Source organism: Tympanuchus pallidicinctus, unplaced genomic scaffold, assembly GCF_026119805.1.
Source record: "Tympanuchus pallidicinctus isolate F22 unplaced genomic scaffold, pur_lepc_1.0 scaffold2, whole genome shotgun sequence".
In the NCBI taxonomy this organism is placed as follows: Eukaryota; Metazoa; Chordata; class Aves; order Galliformes; family Phasianidae; genus Tympanuchus; species Tympanuchus pallidicinctus.
The window spans coordinates 17,010,742-17,029,180 of record NW_026294721.1 but is presented as its reverse complement, the minus strand read 5'-3'; the positions used below and the strand labels follow the sequence as shown (position 1 = coordinate 17,029,180).

General features: G+C 38.5%; 1 protein-coding gene across 3 annotated transcripts; it reads right to left on the bottom strand.

Moving 5' to 3' along the window:
* Nucleotides 1-1,420: 1,420 nt before the first annotated feature.
* On the bottom strand, nucleotides 1,421-17,297 carry PI4K2B (phosphatidylinositol 4-kinase type 2 beta). Of its 3 annotated transcripts, none has more exons than XM_052682438.1 (10): nucleotides 16,923-17,296; nucleotides 14,307-14,464; nucleotides 10,061-10,261; nucleotides 9,347-9,478; nucleotides 7,888-8,041; nucleotides 6,907-6,974; nucleotides 6,552-6,651; nucleotides 5,454-5,587; nucleotides 4,649-4,708; nucleotides 1,421-2,587 (listed from the first exon to the last, which is right to left on the bottom strand). In XM_052682438.1, exons 1-10 carry the CDS (start codon nucleotides 17,179-17,181, stop codon nucleotides 2,414-2,416), a joined length of 1,440 nt encoding a protein of 479 aa, XP_052538398.1. In that variant the 5' UTR covers nucleotides 17,182-17,296; the 3' UTR covers nucleotides 1,421-2,413. The 3 variants fall into 3 exon arrangements, with proteins under 3 accessions (XP_052538398.1, XP_052538399.1, XP_052538400.1); XM_052682439.1 differs by having other exon boundaries at nucleotides 17,037-17,295; XM_052682440.1 differs by lacking the exons at nucleotides 1,421-2,587; nucleotides 4,649-4,708 and adding an exon at nucleotides 4,403-4,603 and having other exon boundaries at nucleotides 16,923-17,297.
* Nucleotides 17,298-18,439: the final 1,142 nt, after the last annotated feature.

The following is an 18,439-nucleotide window of genomic DNA, read 5'->3' as shown; positions in this document are numbered from 1 at the left end:
GGTCCCACAGGTTGCACGCATCACCTGCCCAGCGTTTTCTGCTACAATGATACAATTTGTAGCTTTCTGCTACAAACTGGGCATTGGAAGAGATGGCTGTGAGAAATAGACTGCACGTGAGGTTTTGTAAAGCACGCCCAGCAAAGTGCTTCGAGGAGCCCCGTACTGCTTTACCTTCAGTTTTCTCCAACCACCACCAGTACTCTCAAGAAGTCTGTCAGGGTTTAGGGAGCATATAGAAGCATTCTGGTCACTAAGGCATAGCAACTCAAATGGAATCATTGAGGTTCAAAAAGATCTCTAAGATCACCTAGCAGTCTAATCATCCACCTATCCCAAATACGGCCACTAACCCCTGTCCCTAAGTACCACATCTAAACCTTTCTTTAACGCTGCCGTGAACGGTGACTCCACCTCCTCCCTGGGCAGCCTGCTCCACTCCCTGCCCACTCTTTCTGAGAAGAAATTTTTCCTAATATCCAACCTGAACCTCCCCAGATGCAACTTGAGGGCCGTTTCCTCTTGTCCTATCACGGTTACCTGGGAGAAGAGGCTGACCACTAACCCACCACAACCTTTGGGAGTTGTAGAGCAATAAGCTCTCTTCTGAGCCTCCTCCATGATGCTTGCTATGAAAAAGCAGTGAGATGCTACAGCCAGGAAAGAGGAAATACTTCTCTTCAGCACAGAAGGTAAATCATAATAATGGACAACATTATTAAATCTTACTACGCAGTGCCATTCCATTTACATCTTCTCAGTACTCTCAAGAAAGTTACACCATGTAACAGGTACAGAGAATATACTTAGTACAGAGAGTTACACAGATGAAACAAGACAATTAAGGATTCTCTCTGTAGGACCAACACAATACTGGAGTCAAAATCCTGTGCGTTTCAGACTTTAACATTTATTTTCTTCAGTAGGAGGTCTGGTACATAAATACCTTCTTTAAATTTTAATAAACTGGATAAAAACAAATAATGGAAAATTTATAAAGGTGGTCATTTCAGTTTTCAACTCCATCACACTGTACTTCTTCTATTTTTCAACATTTAAGGCTTAAACACTTTAGTTAATCATGTGAATTGCTGACACGCTACAACAATATTTACATCCAAAATTATATAAAATACAAGCATTTGAGTTCAGCAATATTGCTTAGAATTACAAAATACAGCAATATCTGAAATACTGAAAGTTTCTCTCATAAAAGCAGCAATTTTTTCTCCCATTCCTGGTCTTCACTGAAAAGTTACGAAAATAAACATTTATCATATAACATAAGCTACAAATCTAGAAGCATGACTATCAAGTCTTAAGTCACATTACTTAAACATAAATGAAAATTGGCAAATGAGCATAACATTGTTAAGGGTCCAATTATAAATCTCTGTGCTCTGTATATTACAGTAAGTTGTTTGTTTTTTTTTTTTCCAGTCAAAAAATAACAGTGTGTTTGGTTAGAAATTCAGGAGGCAGACTAGCTTTGTGATTAATAGTGCTTCTGTCATCAATAGTGAAGAACCACTTTGGTGACTACAAATTAACACAGTTATAAGGAAAAACCCAACCTGTACCATTGTGCAATTCTTTTGTTGTAATCTATCTACAAAGAAATACCACATTTATGCATACAGAACTTTTGCATTGAAGTACATAAAAGCTACAGGTAAAGTTTCACCCTCCAAAATGTACACTCAGTTCATTTTGTCACAGTAGAAAAAAAACTGTGTGTACTTACTGGGGATGAATTTTGCTGTAATTCAACTAAAAGCTATTTAATTATTTTTGGTCCCAACATGCAATAACAACAACAAAAAAAATCTACTCTGAGCGTATCTCTCCTTCCCCCCCTTCACATGTGTGTCAAGGATTTTTAAATTATTATTATTTTCTTAAGTGCATAACTTTTTTCCCCACGTAAATAGCCTATGAAAATCTATTAACAGCTTCAAATATGAGGCAGAAACTTCAAGGAAAAGCATTTTCACAATCAAATAAAACATTCCACCTTTTTTAAAGAACATATAAAAAGAAACTAATAGATTATAGCTTTTCACATTCATATTAAACCAAAAGAATTTCTGTTGTATTCAAAAGTAGTTTCTCAGCATATGCAAACTGTGCATCTTCCCTTTAGTATTATTCAGATTACATTAATTCAGCCTATAAAAATACAGTATGGACAAGTTCTTCTCATTCCCTGACATATGAATTCATGATTTTGACACAAAAATTGTAAACTTTTATTACACTCAAAATACATTTCTTAAGTCTTTAGAATTTAAGTTCTGAGGTGATGGCAGTTGGAGCTCTTGGTATACAGCAGAAGTACATTATTGCAGAGCCTTTACACAGAAGTAGCTTACCAAAGTTAGAGAAGCTTACTCTTCCCCACATATTTTTGTTGCTACCAGGAGGAAAAAAAAGGCTTCCTGCTATGAAAGGTCTGTGTGAACGCGTTACTCAGATGAACAATTCGGCCCTGACTTCCAGTGCTACTTCGTTCCACAATTACACGTGGCATCTGAACAAGCTGAATGGGGCTTTTTCCATCCTTTAATGCCTGAGTAAGGTTTAGTATCTAAAAGAATAGAAAGCAGGTAAGGTGCAAGCATACAAGTTAAATTGTGGTTAACAGGATTGTAAACATAGCTATCACTCCATTTATTTGATAAGGCAGTCTTCTACAAAATTTGTTTAAGAATCTACTGCAAGTAGAAGTACCTCACGTGATAACATTATGATATTCCACTGCTATTTGATTTGCCAAATCCAGTGCTAAGATTCAAATTCAGCCCTCAGATCTGCCAAGAATCTGTTCCTCTCCTTCCAAAACTTCAGTGTTCACTACCTATCCTGATATCTTACATGATGTTCAACGTTTCCTTTACTGAAAACTAAGGCAAGTACTCAAAAGCAATTTAGCTGACATACTTGCATTAGCTGTAATCTCAACCCCTTTCCCCCCCACTGCACATCTCCTTCCTTCCTTGTGGAATGAACAGCAGATCAGTGTGTTCCACACTTCCACGTTGCATGCTTTCCCAGATGAAGAACCCCGCAGATTAAGACTGTTGCATGGTTTCCCCACAAACTGGTTCTTACAGGATCTCCACTTGACATTTTCCAAGTTCAAAGGTCTGCATTAACCATTTGCTATGGTCTCTATATTCTCAAGTACTGTTCACGTTGGGCTTGAAACTCTTTCTAGTATTTTTTTCCTGTTTCACAAAAATGTATTTCTAAATACTCTCAGTGCCTCAGATTTAAAGCCTTATAAATACCCTCACATGCAAGATACATTGTTCTTGGTATTTCTTATCTTTATCAACTAGATTCTCCATTTTTAATAACATGTCTACAGAGTGGTGGGTTTTTCTGCTATCCTGCAAAAAAAATCTTCCGTAATCAATGTGGTTATCCTACTCCTGCATAATCCCCTTCAAACATACATCAAAAGCAACTCTAAAAATCAATGCTGAGAGAATCCCTTGCTCCTGGATTTCCAAACATTAAGGAATAATTCTGTTAAACTTCTTTTATCTACATTCAAACCTGAAAAAAAATTTACATCTGTTGCAATTACACAGTTCCGAGGGCAGAGAGACAAAAATAAAATCCTCTGCTGAAATCCACTTCAAAAAAAGAAGTTGGAAGAGAGGGTCTGGACTTTTTAGTGCCAAATTGAATTACACATTGTTGTCTAGGTCTCTCTCAGCTATGCAGATTAGACTTTGCCTGTATCTTTTTTTGTTAAACAATAGATTCCCTGTAGCTGACTGATTCAGCACAAACAAAAACAACTTAAAAAACGACTTAACTCTGTTAAGATAGATGAATATTTCAGAATACTTCCAGTGACTTCACAAAGATTTTCAAAGATCTATTTCAGAAATAGCTCTTAAAACTAAACTTTCAAACTCATAAAGAATAAGGTTCTCTGGCTTTTAGCCAGTGAACAGTTAATGGTAACTGGAATTATGTTCGACTAAACAGAACTGCAGTTGTGCATAAAGCTTCTTGTTACAGGGGAAAAAAAAACCAGACAAAGTCACTCTAGGAATTGCCAACGTCTGGCTTTAAACTACCCACGCTGAATTTACAAATGCAGACAAGTCAGTTTCAGTGCACTCAGAAGGGAGTCTTAGTTCCTCTAGCCCAATTCCCTTATGTTTTCACAAATCACTGGTTTATGCCCAGCTTACTTACAATGAACTAAATTTCTGCACTAGAACTCTTGTTCTAGTACTACAAAATGACTTAAATTTATCACTGAAAACTCTAATCTGGAAATGCCTGGATTACTCTGCTAATTATTGGTACTGACATCTGCTAAGATGAAGGAATTCTACTACCTGATTTCTTTATTGTGAGAAGTATTTCCAAGAAGTTAACCTTCTAAAATCAAATCAACTTTATTTTGTATTTATTTTAATAATGTTTTGTTTAATATATCAAAGAATATACAGGTATCATCTCCTCCCTTTCAAAAAAAGCCTCCATTAAAATTCAATTTACTCTTCCCAGATGAAAAGGCCTTCAAGTATCTTCCAGTTGAATAGGAGCTTTGTTATTTTCCAGATACAAACACAAACACCTGAGAAGTTGTGACAAATTAAATAATATTAAAATGCAGTCTTACCTGCCCCCTCATAACAGACATTTGGTTTTCAAAAGTAGCCTTGTCAAATCCTTTATCAGTCTTTGTGAAGAAAACATAAAACGTTACAGTTATTATAAGAAAAGATCCCTTTGTTATCAATGTGGTTTTGGTATGCACATTTATCGAGTTCGCAATATGCACTGTCGTGTCTATCAACATCATAATAAACCTAGGAAGCTCCCAGTAGTCACAGAACGACTCAAAGAAATCTACTTACTGCAAACAATTTAGTTATGTCAAAATAAACATCAAAATTCATCACATGGTAAAAGCAGAACGTATCAATAGGTAACAATTCAACCCACTGGTAGGCAGCCTTAACACCATCACAGTGTTGTACCACTGGACCCTCATTTTTTCTCTGCCAAAGAAATTCTTCTACCTCTGGATTTATTACGTCCTTTTACAGAATTTGAAAATCCAGAGTCATTTTGAATGCAGCCGAGTCAAAGATGCAATTATTAGTGCCAGACTCATTGGGCTACTTCAGTTTAAGTGTAATACACTACAGAGACAGGTTAAATGGAGAATTTACAGAGATTTGCTCTATAAAAATTAACTAGACTTAACCAAGTATGTGAAACTTCAATATATATAAAGGTAATTAGGTTTTCAGATAAGCTGATTACTCTCAGTCACAACAGTGACATAGCTTCCTGTAACTATGTATACATAATGATTTGGTAGAAAAGGGTACAAAATCAAAAACGAGAACTAGCCTGTACTTGTAATGGAAGAGTTAGGTATATCAGAAATGCCAAATTCAAAGAAGCATCCCTCTCACCTTAAACAGTTCATAAAGATCTTCACAAAGATCCTGTACAAAGTTCATGTCAGAGATGCGAGGAAGAACCAAGTCTCTAGTCTCCTGAGAGAAGGGAACTTGTGCTTGAGAAAGCCAAGCCCAGTGAAAGGGATCTAACATAGGAAAAAACAACAGGCAAAAATTAAGTTTAAGTGTTTATGACTGTTGTAGCAGCATGCTCCTTCCTGGAGGTAATCAATAATATGTGCTTCCACAGCACTGGGTTACCTCAATGTACCTCATCTGGCTGCATCTACAACAACAACTATGTATTTTTTATTTATTTATTTTTTTTTACTCCATCAGTGACAACATACATTTTAAGAATTTAATATTTTGAGTATTTAGTTTAACCAACAAATAGTGTAAACAAAAGCAGCTTACTCCTTGTGTGGTAATTTAATTTCCTTTGGAATAACATAACAGCTACAGAACTAGAACTGACTGCAGAAGAGATATGTGGGAAATAGCTATCAAGTAGCAAGATGTTTAGGACTGCACAGAGCTATGAGCAGGTAATTAAATAGCCTTTTATTAACCAGCCCACACTTAACTGTAACGATTACCCAATCGGCCAACAGTTCACAGACATCATTAAGCCTTTTCAGGCACTTTTCTCTAAACTGTATTCAGAGAGATTTTCAGAAGCAATTTAGATTTACTAGGAATGTAATTTTTTTTTATCCTCTTGAACCTAATATTAAATTCTACAAAATGAGCTAGGGTTGAAAACAAGGAAAAATACTAAATAGGCTGTCTACTTATTCACAACAGCACCCTTAGAACAGTTTTGAAACAGTTTGCATATCCTTGCACTCAAGTCACTTTTGACAGCACTAATTAGAAAAAATGTAAGAATCATTCTTTGTGAATATCTATGTATTAATACTGCTCTAAGTTAAAAAAAAAAAAAAAAAAAAAGCAAAGGACTATATTACACATCACACATGGCACTGCAAAAAGAAAAGCATTTGGTGCTAGCTTGATGGTTTTACACTTTATTATCACCCAAACTGCAAATACTTATTTAGAAATCACTTGTCTAGAAGTAAGATGGTTGAATAATACAATACATACACGCCCTCCACTCATCAGGATGCTTAAAGGGAAATGCTAAGCCATTGTCAATTGCAGCAATTTTAATAGTAGATTCTTCAGTTACAGTCCATTGAATATCCTATGGAAGGAATATTTCAAAGTTTAGTGACACCTGCATGCTTACAAAAATATAACATACATTAGAATACTAAATATGGATTTTAGTTTCACTAATTTAAGTAAATCTAAATTTCAGGAAGGACTATCAAAGAAACTGCAGCTCACAGAATTCTTAAGGCTACCACCATAACAAAGGAGCTCTTCCAAAAATAAGAAATAAACAGAGCCCAGAAACTGCTGTAGGAATCAGAACATTTTCAGATTATTTTCTTACCTTATCTGACAGGTTAAGTTCATCACCTTGCTTTTCATATCTGACTAACCAGTTATCATTACCTCTGTCTTTAAGTAAAGAAAAAAAATGCATGTCACAAGACATCATATAAAGAAAGCACTCAAAATTATACAGAAAGTAATACTGTAAGTTGAGAATTTACCAAAGATATCAGGCAAAACCATTCAGGTTTTTTTCCCCTCCAAAACACCTTTCGTGAAACATTTAAGATAACTAATTTATTGGAAACACTAAATTTTACTAAACATATTTAAGCCATATATACTACTGCTTTACTGACTGAATATACAGGAAAAAAAAAAATAATCAAGCAAGAAGTATCTTCAGGCACTGGCATTCCTATAGAACATAGTAAAGATGCCCACTTCAGATGAAGCAGCAAAGGAACCATTTAGATGAAACTGCCTTTGCATTCTACAAAATTCTAAAACAAATCACCTACAAAAAGTCAAACAAAAATCTCAATCTCCGAGTGAAAGAAAGAGGAACACAGGAGAACACATATTTCACAGATTACTGTTCAGTGCCTGGCCACCATCAATACAAAGTATTTTGCACCAATGTGAAACTGTGCTGTTATTGGTCTCCAGCTCAGCATAAAAGGAATGGTAGCTGTAGTTGCTTTTATGCTTCCTGTAACCTCACCATCCTTTCTTCTAATTGTGCAAAAGAGACAACTAACCACCTATTAACACAGCTAAGGCAGGAGTATTTTATTTTAAATTCTCAAGTCATTTAAAAATATCAAGTAACTGCCAATAAAAATTGCTTGGATTTTGTAATTCTCCAATATTTAGTGTTTGAATCTAGAGATATACATTCTTTAAAACGCAACATTCTGGCCTTCATTTGTGAGTAAAACACTTGAAATACATTAAAGCTTTCACTAGCAACTTTCAGTCAGAGTTATTTATAAGTTTCCCCTCAAGTTCACTGATATTTCAGGATGCTACGAGGTACCTGTATTTCTGATGACATAATCTAAGATAACCAATCTTTCAAACTGTGACTGAAATTCCTTCCTTGTGTTTTCAGGTAAAGGATCAGTTTCAAACTTCCTGAGCCAGTAGTCAGCTTCCTTATATCCTTCAACAAACAGCTGGAAGGAGCCAACCTGAAACATTAAGAAACCATATAACAAATACATCCACACATGTCTTTAGCTAACATCCTTTCAAAGGTCAGAACACTGAAAGCAATACAGTGAAACACCCAGCAAAAACCAGAAAATATAAAACCAAGACTAAGTAGTTTCTCTTCCCCAGTGGATTCTCTAAATTCTGAGAAAATTCTAAGAAGTCTCAAATGTGATTTGGATTTTTTTGGTTTGGGTCCGATTTTCAGTGTGTTGAAGCACTCATTGAATTTACCAGGAACTAAAAGTAGGCAGACAGACTGGCACAAACAAAGCTTCAGTGTTATGAGCAATATCTGATGTGAAGAAGTAGCATCTATTTTCATTGAAAATACTTGGTTTATCACTTCATAGAAAATCTCACCAAAAATTACAGCAGGAAAAAAAGTCTTCCCCTCTGAACAGCTTGTATGTTTCACTGATGAGACCAGCAGCTCTGGTCATTTTTTCAAAACACTTTGCAAGAAAATGACTGAAATACATTTCCCAAAAGAGTCCAAGGAAGGAAAGCACAGATGAAATAGGCTCCGTATGTGTGGACAACAGAAAAGTTACTCAAGATTAAAATTCAAAAGAGAGATTATATTTGAGAATTAAAATGTATATAGATGCACACATGTTGAGATACAGATGAACTTTTAAGTGTACATAATAAACATGCAATATGTGATACAAGCTTGCATAACGTATGTTGTATCAAACTAAATTGCTGGAATTGAGAAGTAGATCACTAAAGTTGTGTTTTAAAGTGTAAGAGTATAACTGGTGAGATTCTGCAGTTACAACAAGAAAGATGTGAGGCTGTAGTCAGAGGAACACTGCACACAAGAAGGTAGGATGAGCATGACAGTAAGATCCCTAAAAAAGGAAAAGAAATAGAAGGGAGAAAGATTCAGAAAATCTGAAAGAACTAGAAAAACAGCAAGGGAGAAGCAATCATGAAACGAAAAAAAAACCAAACAGCAAGCAACGAAGGGAATACAACTAGTTAAGACAAGGAGAAAAACAAAGTACACAATTTTTATGTGATTTTCTTCAAGGAGAAAGCTAAGCTACAAACTGAAGCAGTGGCTAGATTGTGAGCGTAGTTGAAGAGAAAGAAAGATGCAACAGAACAGTCAGGTTTTGCGTAAGAACAATTATATTTAATCAACCTTCCACCATTCAGAGATTGCTTGTAAATAAACAACAAGGTGTTTCTTCTGCTAGTCATCTATAGCATTTTTATTATCAAGGTTTTTGTGCCAGAGAAAGGAAACGCATTGATCTTCTCTTCAATCTTACCTTAGGAGGTAGTCCAATGCGATTAAATTTTTTAGCAACTTTTGGCACTTTCTCTAAAGCATATTTTTTTCCTCTCGACTTTGCACGATCTATTGCACTGTAATTAAAGGTCTCGCTGACAAGCCAGACAACCTTCAAGTAAGAAAATGTCATCATTAAAAATGTTAAAAGCACAACTCCATTATGCATCATTTTATTTATCTATTTACGGTAAGTTTTACGCTGTTGCCAAGAAAGCAAAAATGAAGCATTAGGCAACTCCAGTAGGGAAAATAAATAAATAAATAAATAAAACCCAAGAAAGCATGAATATTTGCTATGTCACATAGCTTAAAGAGAAATCTTAAAGAGAAATGTGATTAAATACTTGCAAACTAGAATCTTTATGCGCTGCTATATAAAATATATCAGAATTTACAATTCTTATTCTTCTTGCTAAATTAGATGCAGACAAACAGCAGAAAATACTGAACACTGAAGTGGTTATTTATTTTAAATGAAGAACACACTGAAGATTTAATTCAGCTCTCAAACTCATCCTTTAAAACAAAGAACCACAGAGTCACTGTTTCTACACTACAGCACTGGGCAATAGGACTTGATATAGTTTGCAGATGATCTAGAGATAACGCATCACAACTGCAGCCCAGATCCTGATATATCAGTAACTGTGTACTTTCTGCATTTGATAATTCATGAGCTTTTAACTTGTACCTTAGTTTTGGGTACAACTCCCAGCCCCAGCTTGTCATCTACAAGATAGGCACCAGCTTCAGAGAGATAGCCCTGGTTTGGAACAAGGCAGCCTCTGCCAAAGCAGCAAGGACAACATATCTTGTGAAAATATTTGGTCCATTTAGGATTTAGATGTCCATAAGGCTCTTCAGATTTTGGTTTGAACACTCCAATTGTTTTCTAGGATAAATAATACACAATTAAACCACAGATACTTTCAATAATTAACATTCAAAATAATTTTAAATCCTAATGCACTACACAATTCCCCTTTCTATAAAATATAATAAATCTAGACCTAACAAAATAGTATTTGAAATAAATGCATTATATAATGCTGTTCTAGAAGTAGCACAAATTCAAAATGACCTCTTTTCATAACAAAAACATCAAAGCCAGCCAACACTTGCTACTTCTACAAAATTAAAGACAACTATTTTAGAATACAAGTAGTTTTTAAAAGCAACTTTAAGAAGAACTTTCAGCCTACCAGTTAACTTACTGATTAGACATTCCAGACAGACAATGGTTCTAGGAAAGCAAAAAATATACAGAATGGTGATAATCAAGTGTTACATTTTATCTTTTGTATCTATTTTATTACTTTCAGTTAGAAAACATGAAAACTTGCACTTGGCAGCTCCAATGGATGGCACCACTATCACTGTAGATTCCTTGACACGAAGCTGACAGCAGCAGTTTATATTACCTGACACACATAAGTAATTGTACCAAAGCTTAAAATTACTAGGAGTACTATTCCATTTTTGGACATTACGCTTCAAGAAATCTGTGCAATAACTAGAGAAAATTGGAAAAAAATGAGAATATGCAAGACAGTAAATATTTCTCCATAATTCACAGATCCCAGATGGTATGACCATGGATTGTTCAGCCTAAAGAAGAAAAAATAGGGTGCAAAAATCAACTAAATAAGTTGCTATAAAGAAACAAGGAACAACAGATTTAGTGTTAACCAACCAAGAAACGATAGGCTTAAATCCCAGCAGGTAAGAAGCAAGAAGAAAAACTCTTAAACCTTAAGAGTAGGCTTAAGACCAGAACAAATTTCTGGGCTGCGCAGTTTCCAAAACAGGATGCTGCTAAGAACAGGTTAGTCACAGGAGCATGACAAATCCTTTAAGACAATCCTGCTCTGCAACATAGGGATTAAAGAGACAATTTCTTAAGGTGCCTCCTACAACAGGATTCTATTATTTGTTAACCTCAAACTGCACAGTTTTCATTCACTGAATTATATACCTTTCCCATTGTCTGTGATAAAATTTAGCCTAATGTACAAGGTCCCTGCAGTGACTTTTGTATAGCTCAAGTAAAATACTGTAGACATGCAGAATTTTTATTCCTTTTCTCATGACCACACTAAGTAAATCAAACTCTTATGTAATATGTAACGAATACAACTATTTAAAAATACTTTCTCATACTAGTTCTCTGAATCCTTACAAAAAAAAAAAAAAAGTAATCTCTCAATAAACCAAGGATTGCTTGCAGTTGACTCAATTCTTATAGCTGATTTGCACGTCAAACTAAGAACACAGTTTGCTGCTAATTAGTTACCAGCATCCCAGGAACCTAATTCAGCTGGACTATGGAGATGAACTAACTAGTTGATCTAGGTTCAATAGAATTTTTAGCTGCTTTCACTCTCGTTTTGGATAAGACTAACTACAGTGAACTTACTCTGTTACACTTGGCAATACAATACACAACACAGTAGGTTTTAGTAACAACACCTCTCTTACCTATCCACTTTGATTCACTCCCACCAACTACCAGAAGAAATAAGTTGAAACATTACTATTTGCATACATTCTATAAGTTTACTATCAACAGGAATAGGATGTGAAGTGGCAAAAATTCTCTCATGTTTTCAGCATGCTGTTATCTCCAGTTCTAATGGTGTGCAAGTTCTCTGCAACTGTGCATTGTGTTTACGATTCTATTTAGACCTACACAAGAGGTCCTTATTCCTACAACAAGCATTCTCTGTAACATGTAAGTCTGGAATTCACAACTATGTCCTCCACACAGAACACATTAGGAATTGGCCTCCTAAAGCAACAAAAGAAAAAAAAACCCTTTGGAAACGGAATTTGCTTGGCATGCTACTTCAGCCAACATCACAATACTAGCATTCTTAATAAGTTATTTTACTCCTGTTGAATCACATGTGTGTACCTCCTCAAAACACAGTTATGAGCTTTCATTTCCCAGAAATGTAACGATGTATTACACTTATATGCCAAGTCAAGTCACTAATTATCCTTTCTGAGTCACATTTTAGGTAGCACTTCCCACAAACCGGACATTTTTAAAAGGAGCTTAGCTCATTCCATTGCTTGCCTGAACCCTTCTGTGCTATAGTATCAAGTCAAAATACAATTTTCAAGCTTTTCCTGAAGTTCAAACCTTGATAAACTTTGCAGAGCCATTGATGTCGAGTAGAACCAGATGGCTCACTATGTAGACAACCAAGAAAGCCAGTCAAAATTAATTTCTAGACTGGCTGCAATGACATGACAATTAGCCAGTAGCAAAAACACCTTGCAGAAGACTGCATTGAAGCAGATAGACTCTCCCTTGGTTACACAGTGTGCAGGTGAATGAACAAGTATTTGTCACTTCATCAAGAACGCTGAAGTACTGAACTGCTTTGTATCAGTAAACAGCTACAACGCAGAAAGGTGACAGGTTTGTATTTCTGGGAGAATCAAATCAACGATTAGAACAACCTAATGGCAACAAGTCATTTTAGCTAGAAGTTGGTATTAGCATGAGTAAATATTCCAGAAGCTGACCAGCTAGAATGCTAAGTATATCAGTTAATAAGGTCTTCCCCAACACAGGGAGGAGAAAGTAAGCCACAAAGCTGCTCTGAATTTTTCCAATTCCACAAAAGGAAAGAAACGATCCTTACTTCTTCAGAATCTCTTTAGAAGTTGCATTCAGTTTGAATATGTATATGTAAGTATACAAGCTGAAAGCCTGCACAGAACAAAACTACTGAAGTAGGGAAGTGACTTGAAAGTAAAAAATTACTGATGAAGCTTGAAACGGGTCTCTCTGTAAATAGTATTATATGTATGAGCAAGAATCCCACAAACTGATTGGAGAAAGAAACAATTTTCCTTCCAGTTTCAAAAAGACATCCCCCTCCCTTTCTTCCCCATCTACTTTGGTTCTCCCCCAACAGGATGAAGGAGCTCACTACTAGCAAATGTTCCTGGAATGCAGGAGCATGAACCATATATACAGTCCTGAAAAGATTTTGTATGGGTAATTCTGCCACCTTACGTCTTCAAAATACGTTCAGAATGAGACCACAACATAATTCAAGGCAGGCAATTATTGCGAAAAATCACTCATTCAAAAGCATAAACACTATCACCAGAAAATTGCCATTACAACTAACTGGATATCAGCAGCAAGATGGGAATATACTCCATAACAACCAGTAATACAAACAGAGGTTAAACAAAAAGAAAATTAAATCCCAAACAAGGAAGAAACAACTTTCCTGAGGATGCAGGAGAAAGCATTCTCAGATGTTGTGAAAACCTAGGACTTAGGTGTTACAGTTTCCAAGTCCAACTCAAATGGCATCTTCAGAACTAACAAACATCTGCATCTACCTAAAATTAATAGTTGCCCTTCTCTTCCGTTAGTGGTAAATGGCACTTTTAAAAGTAAGACAAACTAAAAACTACCATGCTAAGATTCCGTAGCTGACTAAAGCAAAAAGGTTGGCTGGTTGTTTCACTCTCCTTGCCTGTCCATAGAAGCATGTAGACCAAACCATCGTAGATAAAACACAATAAACAAAGAAAAAATAAATAAGTAAAACTGCTCGCTAAAGAACACTAAACAGTACTAAATCAAAAGCTGAGTTCTTTCAAGGAAATCAGTTAAAACATACAAAAAACAAAATGGTAGATTCTGCAAAAAGGTTCCCTGAGCTGTTCTCAAACAGACCCTTTTATTTCCTCCGTATTTATCTGATGCAGAATATCCAAAACATGCTAAAACTGCAATAGAGAAACAGTTAGTTGGACTTCACTTATGCCGCAAGACATCAGAAATCTAAATACTTACTTGGGTTGCTTAGATTTTGGCATGCTTAAAAGGTTTTTAAACAGAATTAGAAATTCTCATTTTAAACCAGCTATTGTTAGAGATTCTGCATTTGAAACATTTTGCTCACCCCCTTGCTGTCCTTCACAAAGTAACTCCCACTGGATCCTTGAGAGATCCTTTCCGGCAAAACTCCACACTCTATAGCTTGTTCTGCTCTCAGAACAATTTCTGCAAATTCTGGATCATCTAAAAACGTATTCATATCAATAGTGTGTCCCATATGTCCTGGAAAATAAGAAAATAAGCAAACAAGCACAATTTGTAGTAAGAATGTATAAAAGCATAAGTAAATACATAGAAACATGAATAGTTCTCCCTGCCAATGCCTACTTACCAGCAAGCAGGAGAATCTGCTCTGTCGAATCAGTGCAACTTTGCACACTGATACACCCACATCTAATAAAATGTATTTAAAGCAGAACATCCAAACCTACAACTACTTTGGGACTAGCACTGCAAAATGTTTATATCTTACAAGGATTATTTTAATATTTACATCACAAAGCCTAAAGGAGAAAAAGAGAACTAAAAAAAATGCACATGTATATTGAACATCCACATATACCCTTCTCTTAAGGCTTTTGCTCCTCTTAGCAGAGAAAGGTAACTGAAAGCAAACTGTCCATCACCCACTGAGTATTAGAATGGCACCACATTATTCTGCTAACAGCTTGTCTAGCACATTCATTACCCGCTCAGTCTTACACGTAGAGCTGAGAAGTAGCATCAAATCCCAACCAAGTATGGCATGCCTTCAGCACTCAACACTAAAACACTGTAAACCTCCTGAAGAACTTCTCTGCACACTGACCAGGGAATCAGTTCTATGTAGATAATAAACAATAATGAAAAACAAGCAGCTAAACAGCTGGCAGGAATTAATACTTCTACTGTTCTTCAAAACTTTATGTTATTTCTTGGTGTAAGTTCTCGAACTGGAGACCTCTGGCCTTCTCAGAGGTCAGCTTTTAACTTCTGTGCATTCATTCCAGGTCCAAAAATCCATTAGAATCCTTACTGCCTTTAGGAATATAATCTCCTATCACGTCTCCCTAACATGAATGTAATTGAGTACATTTGTCTTGCAGTTATATTTAAGAAATACATTATGCTGTATGCTCAAGAGAATTTTTGTCTTTTTAAACATAGGGTTTTATCATTGTTGCTACTGAGCTACTAGAAAGCCTTCTATTACTGCAGTGATGTGGGTATATGAGAACACACAGGATGCAAACAAGGACAGAAGCAGTTGTAAGAAGTTTCCTTTCAGTTTCTCAACAGCTTCCACATGAAAAAAAAAGCCACTTGTAACTAGCATCTGTTGAACACAGCAGGGTTTTCCAAGTTGATTTCTTCTATGAAAACATAACACAGCTTATTTTCAGTACCATCCCTGGATGCACAATTACAACTGTTGAAGGTTTTTCTTGCAGCTGCTCCAAGAACTATTCTTCTCAGAAGTTCCCATTCAGGAGATCAGGGCTCAGCCACACAGTCAGCATTTTCCAAATGAAGTTGCACAAGGTCCAAGTACAGCAGCTTTACAACCTTAAACAACGAGACTGTCCCACCAAGGACATGAGCACTGTCATCCAAGCACACACTTGATGTTCTTCCATCAAGCTAACGATCACATCGGCTAAACCAGTGTATTTTGTGTGTAAGTGTAGCACTCTAACTCCTTTCACCTAAGACTTTCTCTATTTTAAGGCTAGTATTAGTAGGGGGAGCCTTGAGGAATTCTGAAGTTTTCTTACATAATCTCAGAGGAGATGTCAAAGAGATCTCTGCACTCACCTCTCTTACTGCCCTGCAGGATGAGACTCAGAGCTCCAGTCTCTCCTCAGAAACATTAAGGGTGATACTTTGCTAAAAGCACCATCTCAATACATTCAATCTCCATGGAAATGAAGCAGAAGAACCTAACATCCTATCAGCACCCTCACATCACACACTTTTACTGGTTAAAAAACAAGATTGCATTTGTTTCTTATAGTTAAACTCCCTATGGTTACTTAAGGAGAGTTACTCACATAGCCTGTTTTGTTCAAATTGGTGCGTTTTTTATTTGTTTGTAAAATCAACTATTCCTGCAAAAGGAACTTTTTTCAAGTTTAAAGAAAAAAAAAAACTTTCCTAAGAGGCAATTTTAAAGCCCATCATGGACAAAAAATATAACTACCACAGCACACGCTGATCGGTGACACAAATCCGTGGATTTCTATCGGCAAACCCTACACTGCTTTCAAAGTCGTACGAAAGAAAGCACCAAAGCCTGAAGAAGCAGCGGCAGCCTGCAGTCGTGCAGTCAGAACTTTTACTGTGTAAGGCGACAAACCCAACGAAAGTGGCAGCAGAACCGAACGGCAAGGACAAGGCTCAGCAGCAGCGGGCAGGCTCACGGAGACGCGCACGAGCTCGGCAGCCCCGCACGTCCCGCGCCGCCCGGCACCGTCTGCTGGCTCTCCCCGCGGGACGGGCGGCCGGCGGAAGCAGCGAGCATTGCGAGCCGCGAGCACCTCGGCCCGGCAGGTACGGCCCACCCACCGCGCGGGGCTGGGCTGGGCTGGGCTGGGCTAGGCTGGGCTGGGCCCGTCCGTCCGTCCACCCACCCACCCCTCTAGGCACACGCCGGGCGCCCCGCGCCGCTCCCCCCGCGCCAGCCCTGCGGCCGCGGCCGTACCTGCGCCGACGCGGGGCTCCTTATCCCGGGCGGCGCCCGCTCGGCGCCCGCGGCCCGACGCCCGCAGGAGAGGCTCTTCCTCTCCATCCCCCTCGGGCCCCGAGTCCTCCTCACCCTCCTCTTCCTCCTCCGGCCCCGGCTCCCCGCACAGCCTCACGGCCCCGCCGGGAGCGGCTCTCCCCGCGGACGGCCCCGCCCGAAGCGCCGGCTCCGACAGGAGCAGCAGCTGCTCGTCGGGCTCCTCGGAACCCGACTCCATAGGCGGCAGCGGCCAGGAGCCGAGCGCGGGGCGAGGAGGCGCCGCCGGGCGAACGCGGAGTCAGGCGCCCCCACCGCAGCCCATGGCGCTCTCAGTGCCGGCGCTACGGCGGCGGGCCCGTCACGGCTCCGCGCATGCGCCGGCGGCCCGCCCTGCGCTGCTACCTGCCTTAAAGGAGCCGCGTTCCGAGCGCCGCGCTGCCGTCCCGTCCGTCCCGCCCTGCGTCGTCCGGACGCATTCACGCCGTGGAGGGCAGTGTGCGTGCAGCGTGACTACTCCCTGCTCCTCCGAGCGGCCAGACATCCACCCTCGAAGTATTCTCGTTGCTGGGACTCAACAAAACATCCCCGTAAAGCCCTGAGTTTCTCAGTCTGAGGCTGGTTTGTCTCTTGGCCACGTTCCGGGTTCCCTCCTACCTTGCACTTTATGAAATGTTCTACTCAGTACACTGTCATTTCCAAAAGCAAGCAAGCAGAAAAACAGCGAACAAAAACAGTACGAATCTACTCCAACTGCTTCCATGTTCTCACAGCCATGGTTGTGTTAACAGAAATAAGGGAAACAACCAAACCCCAACACAGCGCATCACACCGTGACTAGGATGCATCCTCCCACATTTCTCTCTGGGGACAGGTTTTGCTGGCACAGAGCTCAGAGGTGTTGGTGAAAAACAGGAGAAAGACATGGAGCACATGCACAGAACTGAAGTTCTGGATTGTGCTGAGAGAGGGTCAGTTCTCAGCTCACACAGTAATTGCATGCCTTTATTATTCATTATTCTCATAATTATTTGCACCACAACAATTCGTTGTGTACGTCGCCTGCATCATGGAAAGAAAATAACTTTGCTTGGTTTCTAACAAAATAAAACCTTGCAGCAGTATGTTTGCTTTGTCTCAGGTTACCTCTCAGCAGTGGACTTTGGAATGCAATGCCATTTACTTGTGTAACTATTGATATCTGCCACATCTGATAAAATCCACTCACAGTGCTTTTCTGTTTCCATTTCTTTTAATAAAAAGTGAACAAACAATTGTGATCCCAATGTTGGCTAGGCTTTTATGCCTAGCCAACAGGTACAGAAGAGCTATAACAGAGGATGTAATTTTCAGTGCAGACAATGACACCGATTAGCTGCTGTCTGAAGCAAGCACACGGGTCAGAATTCAAGGGGAGAAGGCTCACGTTTTGCCCAGCAGATCACTGAGTGCCTTTCCCTTTAGCTGCACTAGTTGGGAGTGAGCTGAAAACACTGCTG

Coding starts and splice junctions, on each gene's coding strand:
- PI4K2B (XM_052682438.1), bottom strand. CDS start 17,181: ATGGAGTCGGGTTCCGAGGAGCCCGACGAGCAGCTGCTGCTCCTGTCG. Junction 14,465..16,922: donor GGAGCCCCGCGTCGGCGCAG/GTACGGCCGCGG, acceptor CTTATTTTCCAG/GACATATGGGACACACTATT. Junction 9,479..10,060: donor GAGTTGTACCCAAAACTAAG/GTACAAGTTAAA, acceptor TCTTACTTGAAG/GTTGTCTGGCTTGTCAGCGA.